The sequence below is a fragment of the Boeremia exigua genome, assembly GCF_020726555.1.
Source record: "Boeremia exigua strain MPI-SDFR-AT-0100 chromosome Unknown C7974scaffold_8, whole genome shotgun sequence".
NCBI classification, from domain to species: domain Eukaryota; kingdom Fungi; phylum Ascomycota; class Dothideomycetes; order Pleosporales; family Didymellaceae; genus Boeremia; species Boeremia exigua.
This window is the reverse complement of record NW_025763525.1, coordinates 1,877,124-1,898,630: the sequence shown is the minus strand read 5'-3', so window position 1 is coordinate 1,898,630 and position 21,507 is coordinate 1,877,124. Positions and strand designations below refer to the sequence as shown.

General features: G+C 57.4%; 10 protein-coding genes across 10 annotated transcripts; 5 read left to right on the top strand and 5 right to left on the bottom strand.

Annotated features, from left to right (window-relative positions):
- Positions 1-359: 359 nt before the first annotated feature.
- Positions 360-2,045, bottom strand: C7974DRAFT_362962 (uncharacterized protein). The gene is made up of 3 exons (XM_046139747.1): positions 1,711-2,045; positions 679-1,660; positions 360-624 (listed from the first exon to the last, which is right to left on the bottom strand). The coding sequence occupies exons 1-3, from the start codon at positions 1,909-1,911 to the stop codon at positions 401-403; spliced, it is 1,407 nt and encodes a 468-aa protein (XP_045995815.1). The 5' UTR covers positions 1,912-2,045; the 3' UTR covers positions 360-400.
- Positions 2,046-3,757: 1,712 nt separating this feature from the next.
- Positions 3,758-3,958, top strand: C7974DRAFT_314024 (DNA repair protein; the record flags this gene model as incomplete). The annotated part of the gene is made up of 1 exon (XM_046138438.1): positions 3,758-3,958. The coding sequence occupies one exon, from the start codon at positions 3,758-3,760 to the stop codon at positions 3,956-3,958; it is 201 nt and encodes a 66-aa protein (XP_045995814.1).
- A 914-nt stretch (positions 3,959-4,872) lies between these two features.
- Positions 4,873-5,196, top strand: C7974DRAFT_377986 (uncharacterized protein; the record flags this gene model as incomplete). Its single annotated transcript, XM_046140387.1, has 1 exon — positions 4,873-5,196. One exon carries the CDS (start codon positions 4,873-4,875, stop codon positions 5,194-5,196), a length of 324 nt encoding a protein of 107 aa, XP_045995813.1.
- Positions 5,197-5,200: 4 nt separating this feature from the next.
- C7974DRAFT_398280 (uncharacterized protein) lies at positions 5,201-5,963 on the top strand. Its single transcript, XM_046142296.1, has one exon. The coding sequence runs from the start codon at positions 5,311-5,313 to the stop codon at positions 5,806-5,808; it is 498 nt and encodes a 165-aa protein (XP_045995812.1). The 5' UTR covers positions 5,201-5,310; the 3' UTR covers positions 5,809-5,963.
- Positions 5,964-7,635: 1,672 nt separating this feature from the next.
- C7974DRAFT_473715 (BRE1 E3 ubiquitin ligase-domain-containing protein) lies at positions 7,636-9,993 on the bottom strand (the record flags this gene model as incomplete). Its single annotated transcript, XM_046146571.1, has 2 exons — positions 9,515-9,993; positions 7,636-9,470 (listed from the first exon to the last, which is right to left on the bottom strand). Coding segments are annotated over exons 1-2 (2,217 nt in total), but the record flags the coding sequence as incomplete, so codon positions are not given.
- A 124-nt stretch (positions 9,994-10,117) lies between these two features.
- On the top strand, positions 10,118-12,345 carry C7974DRAFT_398275 (uncharacterized protein). Its single transcript, XM_046142295.1, has one exon. The coding sequence runs from the start codon at positions 10,181-10,183 to the stop codon at positions 12,239-12,241; it is 2,061 nt and encodes a 686-aa protein (XP_045995810.1). The 5' UTR covers positions 10,118-10,180; the 3' UTR covers positions 12,242-12,345.
- A 23-nt stretch (positions 12,346-12,368) lies between these two features.
- Positions 12,369-15,032, bottom strand: C7974DRAFT_339735 (initiator tRNA phosphoribosyl transferase-domain-containing protein). Its single transcript, XM_046139247.1, has 5 exons — positions 14,281-15,032; positions 13,422-14,228; positions 12,938-13,286; positions 12,554-12,844; positions 12,369-12,499 (listed from the first exon to the last, which is right to left on the bottom strand). Exons 1-5 carry the CDS (start codon positions 14,830-14,832, stop codon positions 12,420-12,422), a joined length of 2,079 nt encoding a protein of 692 aa, XP_045995809.1. The 5' UTR covers positions 14,833-15,032; the 3' UTR covers positions 12,369-12,419.
- A 39-nt stretch (positions 15,033-15,071) lies between these two features.
- On the bottom strand, positions 15,072-17,011 carry C7974DRAFT_362951 (amino acid permease-like protein). The gene is made up of 4 exons (XM_046139746.1): positions 16,670-17,011; positions 16,551-16,621; positions 16,389-16,502; positions 15,072-16,341 (listed from the first exon to the last, which is right to left on the bottom strand). Exons 1-4 carry the CDS (start codon positions 16,820-16,822, stop codon positions 15,096-15,098), a joined length of 1,584 nt encoding a protein of 527 aa, XP_045995808.1. The 5' UTR covers positions 16,823-17,011; the 3' UTR covers positions 15,072-15,095.
- Positions 17,012-17,519: 508 nt separating this feature from the next.
- Positions 17,520-18,982, top strand: C7974DRAFT_222097 (uncharacterized protein). The gene is made up of 3 exons (XM_046137184.1): positions 17,520-17,807; positions 17,855-18,375; positions 18,433-18,982. Exons 1-3 carry the CDS (start codon positions 17,643-17,645, stop codon positions 18,905-18,907), a joined length of 1,161 nt encoding a protein of 386 aa, XP_045995807.1. The 5' UTR covers positions 17,520-17,642; the 3' UTR covers positions 18,908-18,982.
- A 995-nt stretch (positions 18,983-19,977) lies between these two features.
- C7974DRAFT_377981 (uncharacterized protein) lies at positions 19,978-21,339 on the bottom strand (the record flags this gene model as incomplete). Its single annotated transcript, XM_046140386.1, has 1 exon — positions 19,978-21,339. One exon carries the CDS (start codon positions 21,337-21,339, stop codon positions 19,978-19,980), a length of 1,362 nt encoding a protein of 453 aa, XP_045995806.1.
- Positions 21,340-21,507: the final 168 nt, after the last annotated feature.

The following is a 21,507-nucleotide window of genomic DNA, read 5'->3' as shown; positions in this document are numbered from 1 at the left end:
CGGATCGCATGTTGACAGCTACCACGCAACCCCGACTACCAGCCACCAGCCACCTCCCAATAGCAGGGGGAACGGGGTTCGTTGGAGTGGTTCTCTGGGGAGGTCAGGGGATGTTCGGCGTGAACAGCGGCGAGGGAAGAGAGACGACAGTCGCTGCAGCAGCAGCCACGAGACGAAGCCACAGGATCAGATCAGCAGCTGCTCCACACGCGCACCAGATGCGCCCTCCACTGGCGAGTGCAAGCAATGCAGAAGGCATGAATAACGCATTATGCATTGCCCCATCCGGGGATGTAGACACCGCTCCTAGAGCTACGAAACCCATAGATGCCTGCCTGTAATGAAGAAATGACTCCAAACGCCACGGCCATGCATTGATTCTAAAAACTTGAACGAAATCCTACAGCGCAACGCGCCCGTTTGTCCGCCCCTCTTTGTGCCGCGCCTCGTCGTCTTCGTCCTCGTCGTCTGTCAACCCCTCTAGTTCAAACTCCTCTGCATCCCTGGCCCTGTGGTCGACCCTCGCGTACCCGTTCGCCGCGCCGTTGGTGTGCGGGGCCTCTGCATCCGCCTTCTCGTCCTGGAACGCGTGGACCGCGTACAAGTGGATGAGTAAATTCGCGACTATGTCTATTAGCAGGTTCCCAACATAGTACGGGGCGAAGGAGCGGGGCTTACACAGGAACAAAAGGAACGCAATGCTGAACAGGATCAGCACGTACGAGACATGTGTCACCTCCGCGTCGGCCAGGAACTGCATCTGCTCCTCGGTGGCGCCCATGAACAGGAAGCCGCCCGCCATGAGCAGGAACGGGGTCAGGTACTGGAAGCTGTTGGGGTCCGGGTCGGCGAGGTCGCGCGTCACGGCGCTGCGGTCGCGCAGCACAAACGCAATCTCGACGATGCGCGCGGCGCCCGCGGCCATGAGCGTGAAGCCGAACACGGTGTGCACCATGGTCGAGATGGGGAGGTGCTGGGGGTGCGCGGACATGGCCCAGCCCGTGACGAAGATGACGATGCCGGGGATGAGGTTGCGCTTGGGGGCGCCGTTGCGCTTGCGCGACAGCCACAGGCCGACGAGCCCTGCGGCCCACCAGATGATGCCCATGGAGGTGTGTTGCAGGTCGTTGTGGACCCAGGGCCCGCCCCAGCGGTGCTCGGTGAAGGTGTTGACGCAGCCCCACGCGGCGATGACGGCCGAGTCGAAGAACTCCTGGCTGCGCCCGGTGCGCTGCAGCCACAGCTGGCCGACCAGCAGCAGGATCATGAGCACGATGCCGTAGGCGATGAAGGCGCTGCCCATGATGAAGTGCGCGAGGCACTGCCCGGTGTGGTCCGCGCGGCAGAAGCCCATGGCTGTAATGCCGCCGAAGACGAACTGCACCCAGGTGAAGACCGGGAGGGCCTTGCCGACGACGCCGTGGCCGATGAGGACGACCCTGCGTATCTTGCCGTGGATGCCCTTCTCGAGGTGGAATTTGAGGTAGATGCCCATGACGATCTGGGCGACCAACAGGAGCATGATGATGGGGACGAATTTGGCGTGGATGTTGTCTTCGGAGAACTGCCTGCCCTTGTGCTTGTGGCCTAGGAAGTAGCCGATGATGGCGAGTACGGAGCCGGACACTTGCACGGGAACGTGCCATTTCGAGCGGATTATCTGGGTCCTGTCAGTGAATGAACAGCCTCGTGCAACTATGGGAGCCGTACGCCCAACACCATCCCCGTGGGAAAGATGATCCCCCATGCGAACCCCTGCAACAGGATATGTATCCAGAGGATCGAATCGAGAGGGTCCTCGGATATAGCCTCGCCTTGTGCTATCTTGTTGACATGGTGTTCGTGTGCCGTGACCGCCGAGCTGAGCAGCAGCGCTGCAACGAGCGCAGTTCCCCTCGCCTGGAAACCCATGGTGTTGAGGCTGAAGCGGCGAATACGATAACTCGAATGGCTCCAGCGTGGAGGCTTACGCTGCGATCGACATGTACCTATGCGTGCTCGAGATCTCCGCCAAGTCCTAGGGGTGTAGACGCAAACAGTTATAGGAGAAAGCGTCGTCGCCTTCGCGGACCCAGATGCCGCGTCGCAATCTATCGCTTACGTGAAGGGAAGGCGCGCCTGTCATTGGCCGCTCCTTCCGCCACCTCCGGGCCATCACCACCACGCTCCGCCCTGCATCACGCCCCACTCGCCCTGTGGCATCATGGTCTTCGGTACGGGCGCCGCCGAGATCGCGGACAGCGAGGACGAGCCGCTGACGTCGTCGCCGGCGGCGGTTTCAGATGCAGCTGTGGACAAGCTTTCTGCGACACAGCGTCAAGACGTCCAAGCCCGGGCTTGCTCTCTCCAAGAACCTGCAGCGCCGGTTGCCAATGAACGCTCAAGTCGCTTGGATGTCGACCGTGGCGAAGCTTGTACCGACTTCGAAACAACGCACATTGACTGTTCTGATTTGCAGCCTGCGTACCAGGAAACTAACACGTGCACCAACGCGACGGCAGATTCTCATCTGTTCCAGGCCAGTGTTAGTGTTGCAGCATCAGGTCGGTCAGCCAGGCGCGTTGACGAGCACGAGGATTGCGTGAGCGGTGGATCAGCAGTTGTTCTGCCCGCAACCAGGACAGGGTCTGGGCGTGCATCTACGCCGGCAGACGTCCAAAACAAAGTCAATGATGAAAAACAGTCAATTCTGCTAGAGCCCTCAGCCGTCGGCACTGCTGGTAGCGATGCTGAGCAGGTCAGTACTTTTAGCAGCCACACGGTGAGTGTGGAACCGGCAGAAGACAATCCCACGCCTGCTTTCAGCGCTGTATATGACAATGTTCAAGGTGTTGTAGCCAGAGAGCCTTCTCAGGATACTGCAGAAGCTGCCGATGCTCAAGCTTTGACTGAGCATATGGGTCGTGAGACTACTCATGAAGCTTCAGTCTGTCCGACGGCCAGACTATCGATCATTGCTCACACACCACAGGGCGGCGCGCAGATGTCCGCAGCCACGGGTGTCTCAACTGATGCCAACACCTCTCGTGCAGCAGACCTCTCGTGCATTCCGGACTTGGACGAGTCACTAGGAGATGCTGATCTGGCGATGCTTCACGCTGATACCTCATCAGCCGAGGCATCAAAAGTATTGGGCCCTATTCATGAAGACCGCGATAACATAGAGACTGGCGAGCCCCTGCAGGTCACCGATCTAGCAGCGTTCTCCATACTACCATCAGGTGCCGAGTCTACAAGCAATACTAACGATCTCGACTCGAAGGGCATCAGTGTCACCAAAATCGATCCGGTGGAGCAGGGCCACGCAGCAGATGGCTACGAGCAAGGCAGCGAGCGAATGGGAAGCGGGAGCGCGATCCTGGAGTCCGCAGCTAAGGAACAGACAATAGATGAGACAGCACCCGCCCGAGTGCCACCTGAGTTCAACACAAAAGAAGAGCAGGGCTCTTCAAGGTCTACAGAAACCCCACTAGAACAGGTTCCCGACCATGCAGTGCACGCCACTGCCATAATTGCTCCGCCACCTCACCATAATGGTCCTAAGATCGACGACGGTCATGGCTTGACACCAGACAACCTCCAACCCACTGCCTTACAGGCCAGTGAGCCTCTTCCACCGCGTCCACCTCCGGAGTTGAGTCCACAAGAAATCACGCTTGCCGAGCTCAAGGCGCAAAAGGCCGCTCTCCTGGCCTCTTTGAAAGATCTACCTGCCATCCAGGTGCTCATCGAGGAAAGCCAAAACTGCAATGTCGACATGTCCGATGACGATGGCGAGCCTACTGAGGTTGACATCACGGCTGCGGCGAACAAGATTGTCAAAGAACACATCAAATTGCTGCACGACTACAACGAGCTGAAGGATGTTGGACAAGGTCTGATGGGTCTTATTGCAGATCAGCGCGGTGTGAGGATTGTGGAGGTTCAAGACGAGTTTGGCATCGATGCTGACGATTGATGGTTTAACATAACCTGACATAGCAAGTCCACTCAGCCATCTACGCATCAGACCGCAGTTGTAGACAATGCAAGTTTCAAGATACTCAAGACAAGTCTGGACAGAAATAGCAGGATTAAGCCAGCGGTGCGGCGTGATATCTATCTTCTCATGAACACGAGCTCTCGCGCACGTTCACGAACCTTCGATACTCCCAGTCTCGCCAGCAACCAATCCACGGTCGCTCCCGCATCACGACCGCTCACTTAAAAATTCCTCTTAGAGCTATGACACACGAAATACCCTACACGGCAACCTCATGTGTCAAGCTCACCAAGTATTTGAAGTTGGTGCTGAAGTTGGTGCGCAGAGACTGCTCGGCTTAAGCTCCCACACGCCCTGCGCGCTTTACCGACGGGAACCGCGTTAGTGTCTCACCACCAGCAGCGCAGCGTCTACCTCCGACAAGCCTCGCCGCATGGCGGAATATCTTGATTAGGCGTAGCTTGGGATTTGTGAGGCTCTTTCTTACACATTGATGACGTCGAATCATTTTACGCGCCTCGCACAGCTACCACCCTCGGCTTCCAGACTCGTAGTGTTACACTGGTCAATGATTGGACCCACTTTCGCGGTGTTGCTCACGCTGGCACGTGGATTGTTCGGTGTAGTGCTGTAGGTAATGATGGCGGGATCGTGAGATCTGGTGCCCGGGGGTGAAAATTTCTTCATAGTTTGGGAGTATATAAGTACAGTGTGAGAGGAGGAGATTTACCCAGCATCACCAAGCCATCAATACCAAGGTATCACTACCAAGCCACCAACGACACCACACCACACCGCGCACCCAAACATCCACGACTTCAAACCCACAAGTCCTCTCCTATCGAGCAACACACACCAAGGCCAAACTCGTCCTCAGAGCGCCTCTCACAATGAACAACATCGACTCGCACCCCCGCCTCCTCTCCCTCAGCACGCCCCCCTCCTCCTCGCGCCCCTCCTCCATCGTACCCACAACCCACACGCCCTCGCCCCGCCGCAGCCACGACTCGCAGCACGACGCGCACCACTTTGCGCACCTGTCCGCGCACCTGCACTCCACCAAGGCGGAATCCGGGTTCCAAACGTCGCTGCGGCGGTTGTGGAGTGGCGTTAAGGAGGTTGCGAGGGAGCATCATAGGAGTGTGAATGCGGCGTATGAGGCGACGCATGGGGCGGGGGCGGGGGTTAGGGGGGTTGTGGGGGTGAGGGTTTGAGGGGGTGGGGTTGAGGGGTGAAGGGTTTGGGGGTCGTAAGGATGGAATTAATCTAATGGGCGGAGGGGGAGTAGAGGATATGGGGATCGGGATGGACGTGGACACGGCCATGGAATGGAGAGGACAGAGGTGGATTACTATGAGGGTGTGGATGGGCGTTTGGAAACGCACACCATGGCCAGTCGTCCCGAGGCACCGCGAAACGCAACCGTCCACCCGACCAGCTATTTTAAACCCGCCCATACGTTGCTGCACCAGGGCCGAGCGGACGGGAAGCCGCAAGGCTGTCTGCCTGTCTCACTACGCAGACCTTGGAGACTCTCGAGTCCAACGTATCTGGAATCACCATGGTTAACACTATCGGTGCTTGCCGATGTGTGCGCACTACCCGCTATGTTAGCACCGTGTACCGTCACAGTCATGGGTTCGGGTAGCTACGCCAACCAAGGGGCGTGGGACGCGTGTGTAGGCTTCCGAAGAGGACGGAACTCTGTATACAACAGTGGTGTGGGGTTGCCGTACGGGGTGGAGGGACTGAACTTCTCTGTACCTGTATTACTGCTTGTTACAGCCATATTGTTATGTTATTCCAGCGTTGTTTCAATGTTATAGACCCGGCCTGGGCAGATATAGGACGAGGCTTAGCTGCCTCAATTCAACAACTTCACTCAAGATTTGGGCTTAAGACACTCTACCCGCAGAGCGTCCCGCATTGCGTACTGATACAAGCGCGGTCCACACATTCTGTCCAGCGTTTTAGAAAACCATGTCCGAAAGACTGGGCCTTGTAGCTCACTACTGCCCTGGTCTGTGCTAGGTATCATATATAGGGGCTGCAAGGACACCGCGCCATACCCAGGCAAGCCTTAATCGAACCTGTACTGCGCTTTTGTAAGGCTCTTAAGAGAGGGCTGTCGCAGTAAACACTGCACCGCCTGGTAAGAATCCTTAATCCTGCTCAATAGCTGGTTGGTCGCGCTGCTCAAGATTATGCCGAGAACAGGCCTGGACTGCCTTTAAAGTACAGCCTGGCACCTATTCGCAGCTGATTGTTCAAGACGCACGGCTTTTTATCGGTACTGGTAAAGGTGCTGAGAATTCCTTATCCATGCTCCTTTGTCGAGAAGGGGAACGCGGCGATAGATTTGTCGGGGGCTTTGGTGCTGGGGTAGGTACCTATGAGGGTTTCCGCAGTGCCATCAGCCACGAAACACTATGGTTTTGGGTTAATAAACCTTTGCACGGAAAGATGTCTAAGATCTAGACCAGGGGGAGACATACTATAAAATCAAAGTCCTTTAACCGCCAGAAAGGAATGAACCGATACCTACGCTGCTCAGCTAGTAACTAGGGCTGCATGCTTGGTCCCTCGGAGGTGTTTTAAACGACGGTGCAGCAACGCGTCGCGAGTTCACAGCGCAGGATGCGTCAAGACCCTTTTTCTGCTGCACACCGCATGGCAAGTGTCGTGTTGCGGGCTGCGGGCTGCAGGGACGGAAAGACGGGGACGTATATATACACATACACGCGGTTGGGCGGGCTTTGGGTTAGGTGGTGCGGTTTCTGCTGCACTTGTACTCAAGCTACCGGTGTATATGGCATTTGTTGGTAGTTAGTAACGGTGAGTGGTGTTGTGTTGTGTTAGGTAGATGCTCTACGCTGGATGGAAAAGCGCGTGAGCTAAGGTTTAGCATGGAAGGGCTGTTTAGTACTAACTAACGCCGTGTTGTTGTAAACTCGGGATATCCTCTTGTATCTAGAGAAAGTTAATGTTGATGTTAGGACTGAACGCTTCGTCGTTCTGCCCGCTTTCAATAGACAAGATCGCCGCTGCATGTGCACATGTTTACACGTCTACATGAACTGGAGAGGGGGAGGGAGAGGGAGGGGGAGAGGGAGGGGGAGAGGGAGAGGGAGAGGGAGGTGGGAGAATTCTGAATTACTCATCCGCATTCATTCGCGTGCTCGCTCGCTCGGCCAGAACAAACATGTGGCGCGACAACGCTGCGCTCTACTATCGTGCCATGCCATACCATCCCATGCCATCCCAGCCCATGCCATCACATGCCAACCCATCGCATACATGCCGTCCTTGGGCCTAGGATCCCGTTTCTCCGTCTCTTCCCACTCGCGTCCGAAGCGCGTCGTGTCGTATCGTACCCGCCGGAAAACGCAAAAGCAAGCTACTAGATAGAATACACCCCGGAAAGTGGGTGGGTGTGTTGAAACTCCGTACTCCGTACACCGTTCGCCGGACACCGTGCGCCTTGCGCCGTTCGCTGCCGTACGCCGTTCGCCATTCGCTGCCGTACCATTCACTGCCGTGCCGTTCACTGCCGTACGCCGTTCGCCATTCGCCATCCGCTCTGCCGTGCCGCTTGCTGTTCGCTCGTACACCATCGGCCTCGCCCAAGACAAGAATACAGCCCCATCACCTACAAATGCACCCGCATGGTATCATTCCCGCCAAACGCCTTCCCGCAGCTCGGGCACTTGCGGGCGCGGTTCGTGAGCCGGTCCTGGACGCAGTCGTGGCAGAACAGGTGGCCGCACGTCTTGATGCACGTGTTCTTGACGCGCGACTTGCAGATCTGGCACTGCAGCATCGTCTCCATGAGGGCGACGTCGGCGCTCTGCTCGCCCTTGCTCTTCTTCTTCCACACGGCGACCTGCTCCTTCAGCCCGGAGACCTGCGCGGCCAGGCCGTCGCGCTCGGTGCAGGCTTCGCGCTGCGTGTGGCGGGCGGCGAGGAAGGCGGTGTCCTTGGCCTCGACGATCTTCTTGAATTCGGCGATTTGAGTGCAGACGCGTTCGGAAGAGATGGCGCCTTCGCTGACTTTGGACTGCAGCTGGCGGTGCTGGGCGGAGAGCTCGTCCATCTGGGAGCGCATTTCGGCGGTCTGCTTTTCGAGCTTGTCGACGAGCGAGCGGCTGAGCGAGTCGGCTTCTTTCAGCTGCGTGACGACTTCGGTTGATTTGGAGGCTTGTAACCGCAGGATGCGGATCTGCTGCTCCATCTCGCCCTTGGCTTTCATCGCTGCGAAGAACTTCTGGTCGGCTTTCGCCTTGTCGGCGTTGGCGCGTGCCACGTTCTCCTCCCATGCCGCAACGTCCACAATCTTCTTTCCTGCAGTTGCCTGTGCCTTCTTCCATGCAGCTTCCATCGACGGCAGCTCGCCGCTGAGCAGCTTGAGCTGGGTTTCGAGATTCGCAATCTTCGCCCGCAGCTGCTCTGGCGACGCATCCGTCTCCATCGGCTCGCCGTCCGGTTTGCGTTCCCCAATCTGCAGCCGCAGCCGCTCGCATTCAGACTCCAGCGCCGCAATGCGACTCTCACAGGCGCCCACAAGCTCTTTCGACTGACTCACAGAGGCCTCACTATCCCGGTGGCTGGTTTCAAGGATGTTGTTCCTCGCCACCAGCTCGTCGCGGGCGTTGCGAATGCGCGCCAGATTGGCCTCTGCCTGAGAGACGGCGCTCTCCGACTCTGCTAATGATGATCGCGATTCGTCGTCAATCTTTATTCGATACGCGGTCCGCTCAGCCTGATACTTCTGCACCTCTTCCCGTAGTTGAATGTTAGTCGCTTCCAGGTGATTAATCCGTTTTATGACATCCTCGTGCTGGGACTTCAATGCCTTGAAAAGATCGGTTTTGGCGTAGTCGTCGTCGGAGAGTCCTGTCAGCTTGACTTTTAATGCCGACAGCTCCTCGGTCAGCTTTTTGTTCTCCTTTTCAACATCGTCCAGCTGCGCTTTCCGCTTGGATGCTTCTGCTACAGCCTGGGCGCGCGCAGTTTCCAGCTCCTCGCTGGCGGCAGGTTCCGGCGTTGTACCGTTAGCCTCCTTCTTCACGCCAGAAGACGGAGTGTCCTCTTTTGTTGTGGTTGCTACGGCTGATTGTTCTAACTTCTGCACCTGCTGGCTCTTGAACCTGTCAATCTTCTTCTCAGCGACCAGATAGCGATGCGTGGCGGTGTCCAGGCGGTCAGAAAGCTGCTCCTTCTCGGACATGATTTTCTGAGACTGCACGACATGCTCCTTCTGCGCGGCCAGCAGCTGCGATAGTTGGTGCTCAAGATCGGCGACGTCCGGGCTCCGGGGGGGATACTTTGCGAACAGGCCGGACAATGACGCCAGGATGGTGTCTTTTCGCTTCGACAGGTGCTTCCTGAAGCTCTCGCTGTCCTCGAACAGCAGCGGGGGCGGCACCTCCCGTGACGAAGCGTCACCTGTCACGCGCTCGCCGCTCAATATCTTGATCTCGTCGACCAGCTGGGGGAGTCAGGCAGAGCGTTACAGAGGATCGGGCTACTGACCTGGTCGAACCACGTGTCGAGGGTGCGCAGCTCCTGGTCGTGGAAGGCCGAGCGGGACTCGACGTCGGCCAGCTGGGCCTCGAGAGTGGCCTTTTCGCGCTTGTACTCGCGCATCTGGCGCAGAATGGCATCCTTCTGGTAAGCCTGCACGTCAATCGGCATTAGCGTTGTGGGCTGCCGAGGCAGAGTCTGCGGCGCTCGGGGGCGAACCTCGATGTCATCTTTCCATGGCATGTCAGCGTCTGGATGCGAGCGAGCACCGTTGACGGTCACGGCTTGCCTCTTTGCGGGAGGGGCATCGTCGTGCCCGCTGGGCCTCTTGCGGTCCTCCATCTTGACCTTGTCAAGCGACGGGGGTGCGACGGTCCTGGCTTCGAGCCTCATCGGAAGGCGGGCGAGTAGAAGTGAGCGCTGCGCCGGAGAAAGAGATGGGAGCGGATGGCGGGTGCGAGGCGGCGGCGCGGGCGTGTCGTGTGAGCCCGGGGAGTGAGGAGAGGCAGTGGCAGACAAAAGACGGCGGCCAAGCGTTGAACGCGCACGTGACCAGCACGGGCCAGTGGCGCTACGAAGCGGAAGCGGGTCCCCGACGAACGACGACGCGCCTGGCCGCCCCACGCATGTCGTGAAGAAGTGCACGCCGTGAAGAGCAGAAGCACGCCGCCCACCATGGCCGAGGACGCCCCGACGCAGCCGGCGGACAAGGCGCAGCCCGCGACCTTCAGCTCGTTCATCAACAAGAGCGCGTCGGGCAAGAAGTTTGCGCCCAAAGCCGCACGCCGGCGGCCGGGTGCGACGGGAGGTGCGCCGAAGACTGTGCCCGTGTCTGCCTCGAATTCCACGCAAGAAACTGCCCCAGCGCCGGTAGCTGCCTCGAACACCACGCAAGAAACTGGCCCCGCGCCCGCACTGCCCACCGCCGCCGAGCCCGAATCGTCGAATGCCGATCCAGCGCCCACGCCCGCGCCCGCGCCTCTACTGCCCACGCCCGCGCCCACCCAAGAACCTGCCGCCCAGACGCAAGACGCCCCCGCGCCAGCACCACACGTCGAAGATGCCCCGCCAGCAAAGCAGCCGCCTCCCGCCGCAGACAGCCTCGAGCGCGGTATCGAGCATGGCCCCGACGACGACATCGAGGCCGGGCGGTCGCCCAAGCGACGACGACTCGACTCGCCGCCCCGTCAGAGCACGCCGACCGTCCCAGTAGCCGTCATGGTCCCGCCGACGCAAACCGCCGACTCGACACCGCAGCCACAGCCCACACCACAGTTGACGCAAGATGAAGGAGCGACCACTTCCACTGGAGAGTCTGGCGAACCTGCTACCACACCGCCCACCGACGACACACCCGCACAGCCCAAGGGGAGGAGGCGGACCCTGCCGTGGACCGCCGTGAACCAGCCAGTGGACGGTGAAGCGGTCGAGCCGCCAGTGAAGAAGAAGCGCGCCCCTCGAGGGAAGAAGACGACTGGGACAGCGGGCGAGGAGGCCGACCAGCAGGAGAACGAAGACGGCAACGAGGAAGAGGCAGAGCCCACACAGACACGCGCGAGCGCCAGATCAAGAGGCAAGCGGGCGGCAGACACCGCAGAACTCGGAGAAGACGGCCTCCCCCTGCCCAAGAAGCCGCGCAAACCGCGCAAGGATAAGGGCAAGCAGCCGGCTGTCGACGACACCGAGGGCGACGCCGCCGCTCCACCCAAACGCAAGCCCCGCGCGCGCCAGAAGAAACCCACCCCTGACGGCGACGAATCCACAGAACCCAAGCGCCGCGGCCGCCCCCCGCGCGAAGACACCCCCTCCGACGCCGAAGACCACACCATCGACCCGGACGCCATGCACATGGACGACCTCGCATCCCGCAACATCCGCGTCGGCAAACTCTCGCGCCGCGAGCGCGAAATGCGCAAAATCGACTGGGACGCCGTCAAACAGCGCCGCCGCACCGAAGACGCGCGCCCCATCTCCACCAAAGAATCCCGCGCCGCCTCGGACCTCCTCCTCGCCGCATCCCCACCGCCCGCCGCCCCAACCGGCCCCCGCTACCACCTCGTCGACGGCCGCATCGAACTCGTCCACGACTCGGCCCTCATCGACCGCGAGCGCGACGCCGACCGCGACCTCGCCCTGATGCACGTCACCGAGGAAGACGACCTGACGACCCGCATCACGGCGCGCAGCTTCATGAAAGCGAACCGCCGGTTCCCCAACGACTTCGTGCTGCCCGGGCAGGGCAAGCGCTGGACCCCCGACGCCACGGAGCTGTTCTACCAGGGTCTCCGCTCCTTCGGCACCGATTTCGGCATGATCGCGCACATGTTCCCCGGCGTGCCGCGGCGCAGCATTAAAACCAAGTTTACCCGCGAGGAGCGCGAGAACCCCGCGCTAGTCAAGGCCGCCCTGCGCGGCGAGAGCCAGCTCGCGTCCCACTGGTCTGCGTTCCTCGAAGCCAGCAACCTCGACGACGACGCGCTCGCCGATGCAGACGCTATCAAGAGCGAGCTGCAGGGCGAGGAGGCGCGGATGCGCGCGCAGATCGACGAGGCGCTCAGAGAGCGCGAGGAGCGCGATAAGCAGCGGAAGCTGGCGGGCGTGGTGGACGAGGGCGAGGCGGAGAAAGGGGAGAAGGGCAGGAAGAAGAGGGGGAGGAAGGAGAAGGCGGTGGCGTTTGAGGAGGGCGTGGAGATTGTGGGGGAGGTGGATGAGGATCCGAATTGGGGGGTGGAGTAGGCGTGGCGAGGAGCTGCAGAGCAGGGATCGTAGGATGGATGAGCAGTGGAGTAGCAAGACAGAAGTAGCAGCTGGTGTAGCAAATGCAGATACGATACCCATCAGTCACTACATACATCCACCCGCACTAGCCGTCCTCGTTGTCTCTGCTCGTTTCACGACAACCGCTCATACCGCGTCACTCCACCCGCTCATACCGCGTCAAACTCACATACCCCTTCCCCGGCCCCCTGGCCTCATACTCCACCTCCCACCACTCTCCTGCCCTGTCCCTCCCGCCTTCCCTCCCATCCCCCCTGCGTCCCAGACTACCATCCGCGCCCGCTCCCGCCCTCTCGTCTCGCAGCAGCGCACCCCCAAACCGCCAGCGCGCGGTGTACGTATCCCGACCGCACAGGTGGGGGGCGCGGTTGTGCGCCTCGAACACGGCCTCGCCGTCTCGCTGACTTCGGGTCAAGGTGGACATTTGGAGGAACAGGGCGCCGATGCTGGGGTCGTTGCTGGGCGATGCGGAGGATGAGGAGGATGAGGGGGATGAGGAGGAGGGGGAGGGGGGGAAGTGGATGGATATACACACCCGTTCTGCGTTTTTACCCGGCTCACCTCTCGCCTCCCTCTCCGCCTCCTCGCCCTCCGCCTCTCTCCTCACCTCCCCGTGCTCTACCCCCTCGCCCTCACCCCCCACTACCATCCCACCATTAGTTGGAGACGAGAGCCGCCATATATACCCCCGCCTCACGCCCATGGCCACGCCCTTCTCGGTCGTCAACACCCCCTCCTCAGCATAATCCAGCGTGTCCGACACCCCCGTGGTGCTGAAGACTGCAGTCCCGCAGGCGGTGCCGCTGGGCTGGGACGCGTGGGTCGAGGTTAGGGTGCGTGAGAAGGACCACTTTGAGGGGAGGTTGGCGAAGAGTGTACGAGGAAGGGAGGGCCGGGGTGTGATGGGAGGTGGGATCGGGGTACTGGGTTCGGCGGCCGTTTCGGTGTGCGCAGGCGAGCGCGAACGAAGGGGCATATGCAGCGCCGCGGGCGCGGGCGCGAGCTTGTCGTCGAAGGCTGCACCACCTCCCACGCCCCCCTCATCTCCATCGCCTCCCTCGCCCGCCGTCGAGAGCGGCTCCCACGCCGCATCACACGCCCCCGGATCCCGTACCTGGGGCAGCGCGCCCCCAGACACACTCGACATCAGCGCCGCATTCACGCTCTGCAGCGTCGCACGACTCGGATTCAGCGCCGGCGCGCCCGCCGTGATCCAGCTCAACCGCTGCCTGACCAGCGTCTTGGTGATGGCGTGCGGCCGCACGGTGCGGACATCCACCGCGCCCGCGTCGTCGGCGAACAGGCACAGGTACGCTAGTGCGGTGCCGACGGCCAGGTCGGTGCCCGTGGGGCAGCAGATGAGGGTTTTGGGCGCGGCGGTGGGGGAGGCCAGGCGCTGCAGGGCGGGGAGCTGGGGGCGCAGGGCGCGCGAGCCGAGTTTGCCTGCCGGGCAGGGCAGGTGGAGATATGCTTTTACGCGGGCGGCGGTGAGGGAGGCGTGGGGGAGGGGCGCGGGGGTGCAGCTTATGACTGTGTCGAAGGGGGTGAGGTCGATGGCGTGGCTGGCGGAGACGTAGAGGGTGGTGGTGGGTTTGATGAGGGTTGGGGCGGCGGCGGTGGGTTGGTCTTGGGTGGTGAGCGAGGCGATGGCGGCGGGGAGGTTCTCTTCGTTTGTGTGGAGGAGTGAGGCTTTGTTGCGCCAGAAAAGGGGAGGCGTGAGGCCGTGCGACCAGGCTTCGTGGTCGTCGGCGGCGCCCTGGATGTAGCCGCCCTCTGATGCTTCGCCGCCGCGGACACGGCGAGATGCGGTGCAGAGAACGACGGGGTGGAAGTCCGGAAACTCTGGGGGGTCGTGGGGTAGGATTGAAGTCTGAGTTACCCATAGTGGCCGCAGGGGCTTTTGCAGCTTGGACCGCAGTGACGGGATGTCTGGCTTGCAAATGTCCTACTCCTGCCGTGAGTGTGATATCCTCTCAACACGCGTTCAAATGGCATACCATGAACTGCTGTACAAAGCCGTCGATTCTCCTCTCCATCTGCACATTCTCGCTTTCAGACACTGCAGCAGGCGGGGTGCACAACGCCAACGCGTCATCTCCCTTCCTCTCCACACCAAAGACAGCTCTGTTAATGACGCAACACCAAAACGGCACTGTCTTGCTGAGCGCATCTGGCATGCTCTTTCCCCTCCGCGTAGAGTCAACAATCACACACCCTCCATGCTTGCTCACTACATCCAGGAGCTGCAAGTTAAGTCTGCGTAAGCTGAACGCCCATTCGCCCATGTGACCGTCCGTGCTCTTGAAGTAAACGCTTGCAGCTTTCAGGTCCAGGGGGATGTACCAGCTTCCGCAGCGCTCATTTGCGACAAGCGGCAAGCCATATGAGGTGGCTACACTGGTGACAAACTCGCTGTCTGCGGTTATGGAGTTGAGGCGGTTGGTGATGGACAGCGCTGAGCGTTTCAGCGAAGACAATGTGCTGGAGAAGTTTGGAGTGTTCGACAAGTGTGGGAATATGATGTCGGATTCAGTAAGGCGCTGAGCCATGGTGTAGAAATTGAGATGCGGTATTGCACTACTCGATTACGAACGCGGAAGCGGCAGTGTAGTGATGGTAAGCTACAATCGAAATCTCAATTCGAGCGAGTCATGACATTGTGGTGCCTGACTTGACAGTGGAGGTGAGTGGAGATCACGACTGATTGGTGAAGAGCTAACCGTGTCTACACTAGCGCGGTACAGAAACTGCAGGCGGGATGGTTGACTACATGTCGAACATCCACCGAGCTCAATTGTGGCCATAGTTTGCTCTACTCCTGCTTGATCAACGACACAGGGGCGATATAAATGTGCCGTGCGCTCGCGAAGTAATTGACTGTCGCAAGAATCGCCATTGCACCGAACATCAGGGCTGCCCAGTTCATGTCGACAGCGGTCGGATTGGGTGTCATTGGGAAGAATGAAAAGACAAAGGCAATCAGCAGGAAGACGAGTGCCAGATCGTTGACAAGGCCTCCCCACCTGCCTAGGCTCCAGCGGCGAGGTAGCAGAGGCTCGCCCCGCAAGCGCTTGAGCCGCACGCACCCAATGGAGATGATGTAGGAAAAGATCAGCGCAGCGTTCGAGATGGAAACGATCGCGTTGAGAGTGACCTCCGAGCCGAAATTGGTGCAGGCTAGAACCAGCGACGATCCTAGACAGACCAGCAGCGCATTCACAGGAATATCCCACCCAGGCCGAACGTGCTCAATCCACGAAGAGAACGGGAGACCTTTGTCACGGGAAAAAGCCCAAATCTGTCGCGAAGATGCTGCCGTCACGGACACCGCCGCGAAGAACACCAGGACGACCAAGATAGCGCCCATGATGACAGTACCCGCTACAGAGCCTGTGGCATTGTACACAGCTTGGAGCACTGGAACGCCGGTAGGGGACTCCAGAACTGAATCGAGTGCTCCGCCACAGAACACGAACGTGATCATCATGATAATTCCGAAGACGCCATTGAAAAACACAGCCCACATCATGGCCTTGGGGAGAACCACGGAGGCGTCTTTGAGTTCCTCGGACATGTGTGCTCCGGCGTCCGGCCCGATGAAACACCACAGCGGGGTTGAGAGACCAACGAGTGCGGATGTTCCCAGGGAGCCCCAGCCGCCGCCGTCGTAAAATGCTGCGAATACCTCCTCGGCAGGTGATCGTTCGGCCATAGTCCAGAAGAGGATCAGAAAGGCGAAAAAAGCAAAAACGTGCAGGACCAGTACGATGCCTTCAGCCAGTGGCAAGTGTTGTGCCAAGAAGATGTTGAAGCCCACCATGAGAAACAGCCACAGCATCATGATCAGAGTAACGTGCCACAGCTCGCCGATTGGAGCGTCGGGATGAACGAGCAGAACCATCCCAATGACAAGGGACGATAGCATCTGAGCACAGGCGGGGATTCCGCTCACCCAGCCCACGCCTGCGCTCCAGCCAACAATATACGAGAGGCTCTTTTGGAATGCAGTCGGTGCAAACTCGCTGACCCAATGGTATTGTCCACCTGCGGTTGGAGCCCTTCGCAATTGTCAGCGATGTGAACTGAAACTCCCAGCCTGACCTACATTGAAGCCATCTCAGCGAGTGAGGCTATCATGGCCATGACGAAGAACCATGTGATGACAGTCATCCAGATCACGCCTGCTGTGCCCCCATTGAACAGGCCGAAGTAAGCAGACCTCAAGCATGTCAGATCATGTCCGAGAACACTGTGGTAGAACACTCACAGCAGCGCGCTCTCCCATGTCGATTGGAGGACAACAACAAAGCCGATGATCGAGATGAGACGGAAATTTCTCTGCCACGAAGTCAGCTGTGACCGAATGCCGGGCTACATTGAGCTTACACGTAGTTCCTGCTTCTTTCCCATCCGATACATATCGCGAGCATCGTGTGAAGTCCCTCCCAGGGTGCTGCCACGCATCTGTTCGCCGCCGTCATGTCCCATTGCGCACTCTTCGACAGAGCCTCCAGGTTTCCCTTCAACAACTGTTGCCATTGTAGAAAGCAATCTCGGGGTTTGCCAATGTTTGTCGAAGACCCGGTGGTAGGGTTTAGCGGGGAGATATGTCAAGTTGTTGCTTGAGCGACTGAGTGTTTATGATCCCTGTACATATAATCGGCAGTATCTCGAGGCGCTCGGACAATGAATTCCCCCACAAGGGCAGGCCTATTTCGATCAAGTGGCGTGGGTCCAGGCCACCCGACAAAGACGGTCCGCAGCGTGCTAGGGCCCGCACATCCCACAGCGCCACCGTTCGTTCCGTCTTCTCCACTCACCTGCTGCCCTACCACCAGCGGGGCGATCACACACGACGTCCGTTCACATACGCTTCCGACAATTCTCACCCAATGCAAGATGCGCTTTGGCTGGGTCATATCGGCAACAGAGCATTTTAGTCAACTTTACTTTCGCGATTTCAATGCGCTCTTGTCAGCCACCATGCATGCCGTAAGCGGGACCTGCCACGGCTCGTTTGTGGAAGTGACTGGGCGTTTCTTTTTCTTTCAACGAGACGGAAATCATCCCATCGCCTGGATTGTGTCACAACACGAGCGAAAAGCGTGGTGATAGCTGGGATGTCGAACAAGCACACAACAGGATCATCTTGCACAGCATGCTTGGCCGTCATGGATCACAGCGCCCCCGCGCCACTCTACACGCACACGCCAGAGCATGACCTGTTGTGTAACGTGAGAAGCGGCCTTTGTTCAAACCCGACCCATTGTTGGTGTTGTCGAGGTCCTGTGATCGCGTGTTCGTAGAGGCAGAGCAGAGCTTTTCCTCTTCTCATTTCTGGTACCAATGTTCGACTTCGATGGCCGAACAGATCGCTCATGCACCTCACCACCACGGCTACAACAAAAGTCTTGAATTCACTCTCTCCATATGTTTGTGCTACACCTTGTGTATGCTTAGCCTGCGACTGTATATCCGATGGAGGAGACTTGGTGTTGACGACTTGATAGTCTTGTTGGCCACGGTACGATAACCGCTCTAGCTTCAAAGTGAAGTAGTAACTCCATTCAGATGAATCATCTAACGTGCCACATTTCGCAGGCTCTGGCATCGATATTCTTTGGCTGTAGCTATGCCGCGAAAGACGCTGGGCTGGCTCGCCCCATGAGACTCTTTGTTGCGCACCAGAACAAAGTTGACAGACTGAACGCGCTGGTGTTAGCCAGCAATCTAGCATGGATCACAGCGCTATGTGTGTCGAAACTGGCTGTGATATCAATGCTGCTCCGCACGACGCTTAAGGCCGCGCACCAACGACTTCAGTACTCTGTTGGTGTTTCAGTCTTAATTCAATGCGTCTCTTCCATCATTTTGTTGACCGCTAGATGCACTGGCTTTACAGGCTTTGCTTGGGATATATCGTCGAACGACACAGCCTGCCCTCGCCAGGGGCTTAGATGGCGTGTCATCACAGGTCTCGACATCGCGACCGAACTCATGATACTCGTTCTCCCACTCCAGCTGGTCTGGAAGTTACAGATGCGTCCGAAGAGTAAATTCGTCGTCATAATGGCGTTCTGGCTTCGCATTCCGTAAGCTGAACATACTTACGCAAAGAATCCAGTTATCTGCTAATCGTTCCCACTTAGCACAATCGTATTCACCATCCTGCGCAACGGCGCAACGAAAGACCTAAGCTCCACTGCCGACGTCTCGCTCACAGCGGCCATGGTCGTCATCTGGCAAGCAATACAGATGACCTATTCGATCGCCGCAGCCACCATCGCAGCACTCAAGCGCTTCACCGAGAGTCTGAATACAGGATTCGGACACGGCAAGCTGATCAGTGTACACGGGAATACCCAAAGCTATGACTTGTCCGATCGCAGTGCGTCGATCAAGAATTCGAGGGCTGCTCAGCCGCTCAGCGGGATGGGCAAGAGCCATACACACCATGAGGAAATTCAGGCTCCACATCAATTGATGCACCATGAGGCTGTTGTGTTGTCGAGTGGTTTGGCTCAAACAACAGCGTCTAAGTCGCTTGTGAGAGATGGAAGCATCGCGCACAACGAACAATCTCCAATTTATCTAGGAGAGGACTCCTTGGTAGTAACAGAATGAGATGTCCAGCTAGAGGGAGTTAGGGAGAGGATGATCTCAAGTCAGTTGTGAGAAATTTGGCCTGGTCATTGCGAGTAGGCTTCCAGCGTTCGAATCAATAGTAATAAAAAAAATGACAAGTGACCTCGCTCTTACAACGAGTCAACGCGTTAGGAAGAAGTTACAACGCGAACATCACCCAGTGCTAGATCTCGGTCAGAACAGGGACAGAGTACGCGATGGAACCTCTCTAGAGTTACGTCACGACAGATTCATATACCGGATAACTAGAATGGTCCTACACGTTTCTTGTTCACTGTTGTGGAAGGCTGGATGTGACTACGGTCCTAAAAACTGCGGCTCGAATATTCCTTATCTAGCAGCAACTCTCTGCAAGTGACAGTAAAGCACGCTATGCTAGACAATGAAGTGCTAAAGTTAAAGTTAAGATGTTTTGTTTGCCTGTTTAAGTCACTTTCCATTAACAGCTAGGTGCTGCGAAGTCTTCAGTCTATATTGAATACTTACCCCTTTTGTCATTGCACGCAACATTTGCCACTTGCTTGCTTCATACATTATTTCCTCACACTTCAACATGTTCGCCAAGCTTCCGGAATTTAAGCAACCACACCGTTGCCATAAGCTTCTTGTGATCTACGCAATGATACTTTATGCCTGTTCTTTAGTTCGACATCTCGCTCTCTATTTTGAAACCATGTCGAATCCGGTCGCTCTGATTATGCCGCGTAATAACGTGCCATGAAAACGAAGCAACTCAAACATGGCTACAATCTTTTGCTCGCGTGGGTGGACGCTCGCCTACGCGTTCCAGGCACTGCTTGACCAAAGGAAGAGTCTTGGCAATCCACCGCATAAATGGGAAAGAGGCTAGTGCGTCTTCAAGGCCATGAATAGCGTCCCAAACATTCCTGTCAATGACGGTGTGTTCGCACCATTCCTGAGTGTTTCTATACAGGGCTTGCTGTGGTCTATTCTGGTTCGTTGCTTAGGTGACTATTCCAAGACCATCGCAACGCAGAGGGATGGTGGATCGCCATCAATGTGTTGGTATTACCCAATGCAAAACTGATTCAAACTTTGCTCTGTTCAACGATAGTCTTCCTCTGCGTAGAAGCAGTATCTTGCCTGGCTATTTTCTGGCTGGAGGGCTTCAAAAACTTCCGCCACGTCAGGCGACTCGGCTTTTCTTTGGTTGGAAGTTGCCGCTCTTTGTTGTCTGTCTGGGTTGGATTGCAGTATAAAGAACTACAGTCGCAAGGGACACGGTCTCCGGTATCCAGGCCCGACGGGTTTTTCTGGTGATCGAATGCGAATTCTCCATATTTTATCACGGATACCCTGTCGTAACTCATCTCGCACCTCCGCACCGGACGATTGAGTTTCATAGTAGAAACTGTGTCTAGCAATTCCACAAGATCGCTCAGCAGGTGTTGGAGACGTCGGACTCGGTGATCGGGGACTATGACGCTAACGTTTGGGTACTTTTCTCGCTCCTCGTTGATCTCCTTTTCCTCGGCGTCCAGCTTTTCGATCGTCTTTTTGATCGTGGCCAGCTCTTCCTTTTTCTCTTTCTCCAACTTCCTCCTCTGTTTTTCTTCTTCTTCTTCGAACTTATCCTTTGGAGTCCCATAATCTCGAGATTCAGCACGTTCACGATCGTTGTTGATCATTACTTCCTCTATCTCCTGCTTCTTCTTAATCCTTGCTTTTTCGAGCTTCTCCTTCGTTTTCCCATAATCCTGAGGATTATCCGCTGTGTGTACATGCCTATATAGCCATTTGAAGCGGCGGTAAATGACGCGTTGGAACTCGACTTCGTACCAATCAAAAAGCTTGTACAGTTCGGGCGAGTTCTCATTTTCAGGCTCAGAAGCTGGTGCGTAGGCCTTCTGGAACTCAACCCAACCAATTGTCCGTAATTCCTGTGCAGTCCCATCGCCATCATGATCAACCTCTTCCGTCATATGCTCTTGCACAGCCAGTATGTCACCCTCAAACCAGCGCATCTCTAGGCTCTCTCGTCCTTCGTAGTTCATAGATACGAACTCGTCTTGAATCTTCCAAAGCAGTTTCTTCAGCTTTTCGGCCTCTGGACCCTTTATGTGTGCAAAGAAATGCGTCATCTCGCGGATTATGTGAACGCCAGCAAAGTATTGGCCAAGTAGGTATGAGGTGAATTTGGGACTCCAGCCATCGCCGTATGCAGCGCATCGTGATGGCTTATAGTTCTCATACTCAGTGATGTCGTAAAACCAATTAGCAAGATCCCAAGCTGCGATCAGAAGAGGTACTGAGTATCGGGCAAGTGTTTTTTCGTTTGCACGAGACTGCATGCGTTGTTCGTTCCATCCAGACATCCATGCAGACGCGAGTGCGCCAATGAGAGCGAGGATGCCGGTGAGAATGGCTGCGATAGTGCTCCCGTCAATCATTTTGGCCTCCGGAAAGAAATTCCGCGCTTTGAGACAAAAGGTTGGTCAAGTCTCAATGCGAAGTCAAGACTCCGGTTGGCGGAGAGTAGGTTGCCGAGAAATACGTTTAACTGATATGTAGGCAGACAAGCCGATCTTCACGGAGGCCTGGGAATCCGGCGAATGGCC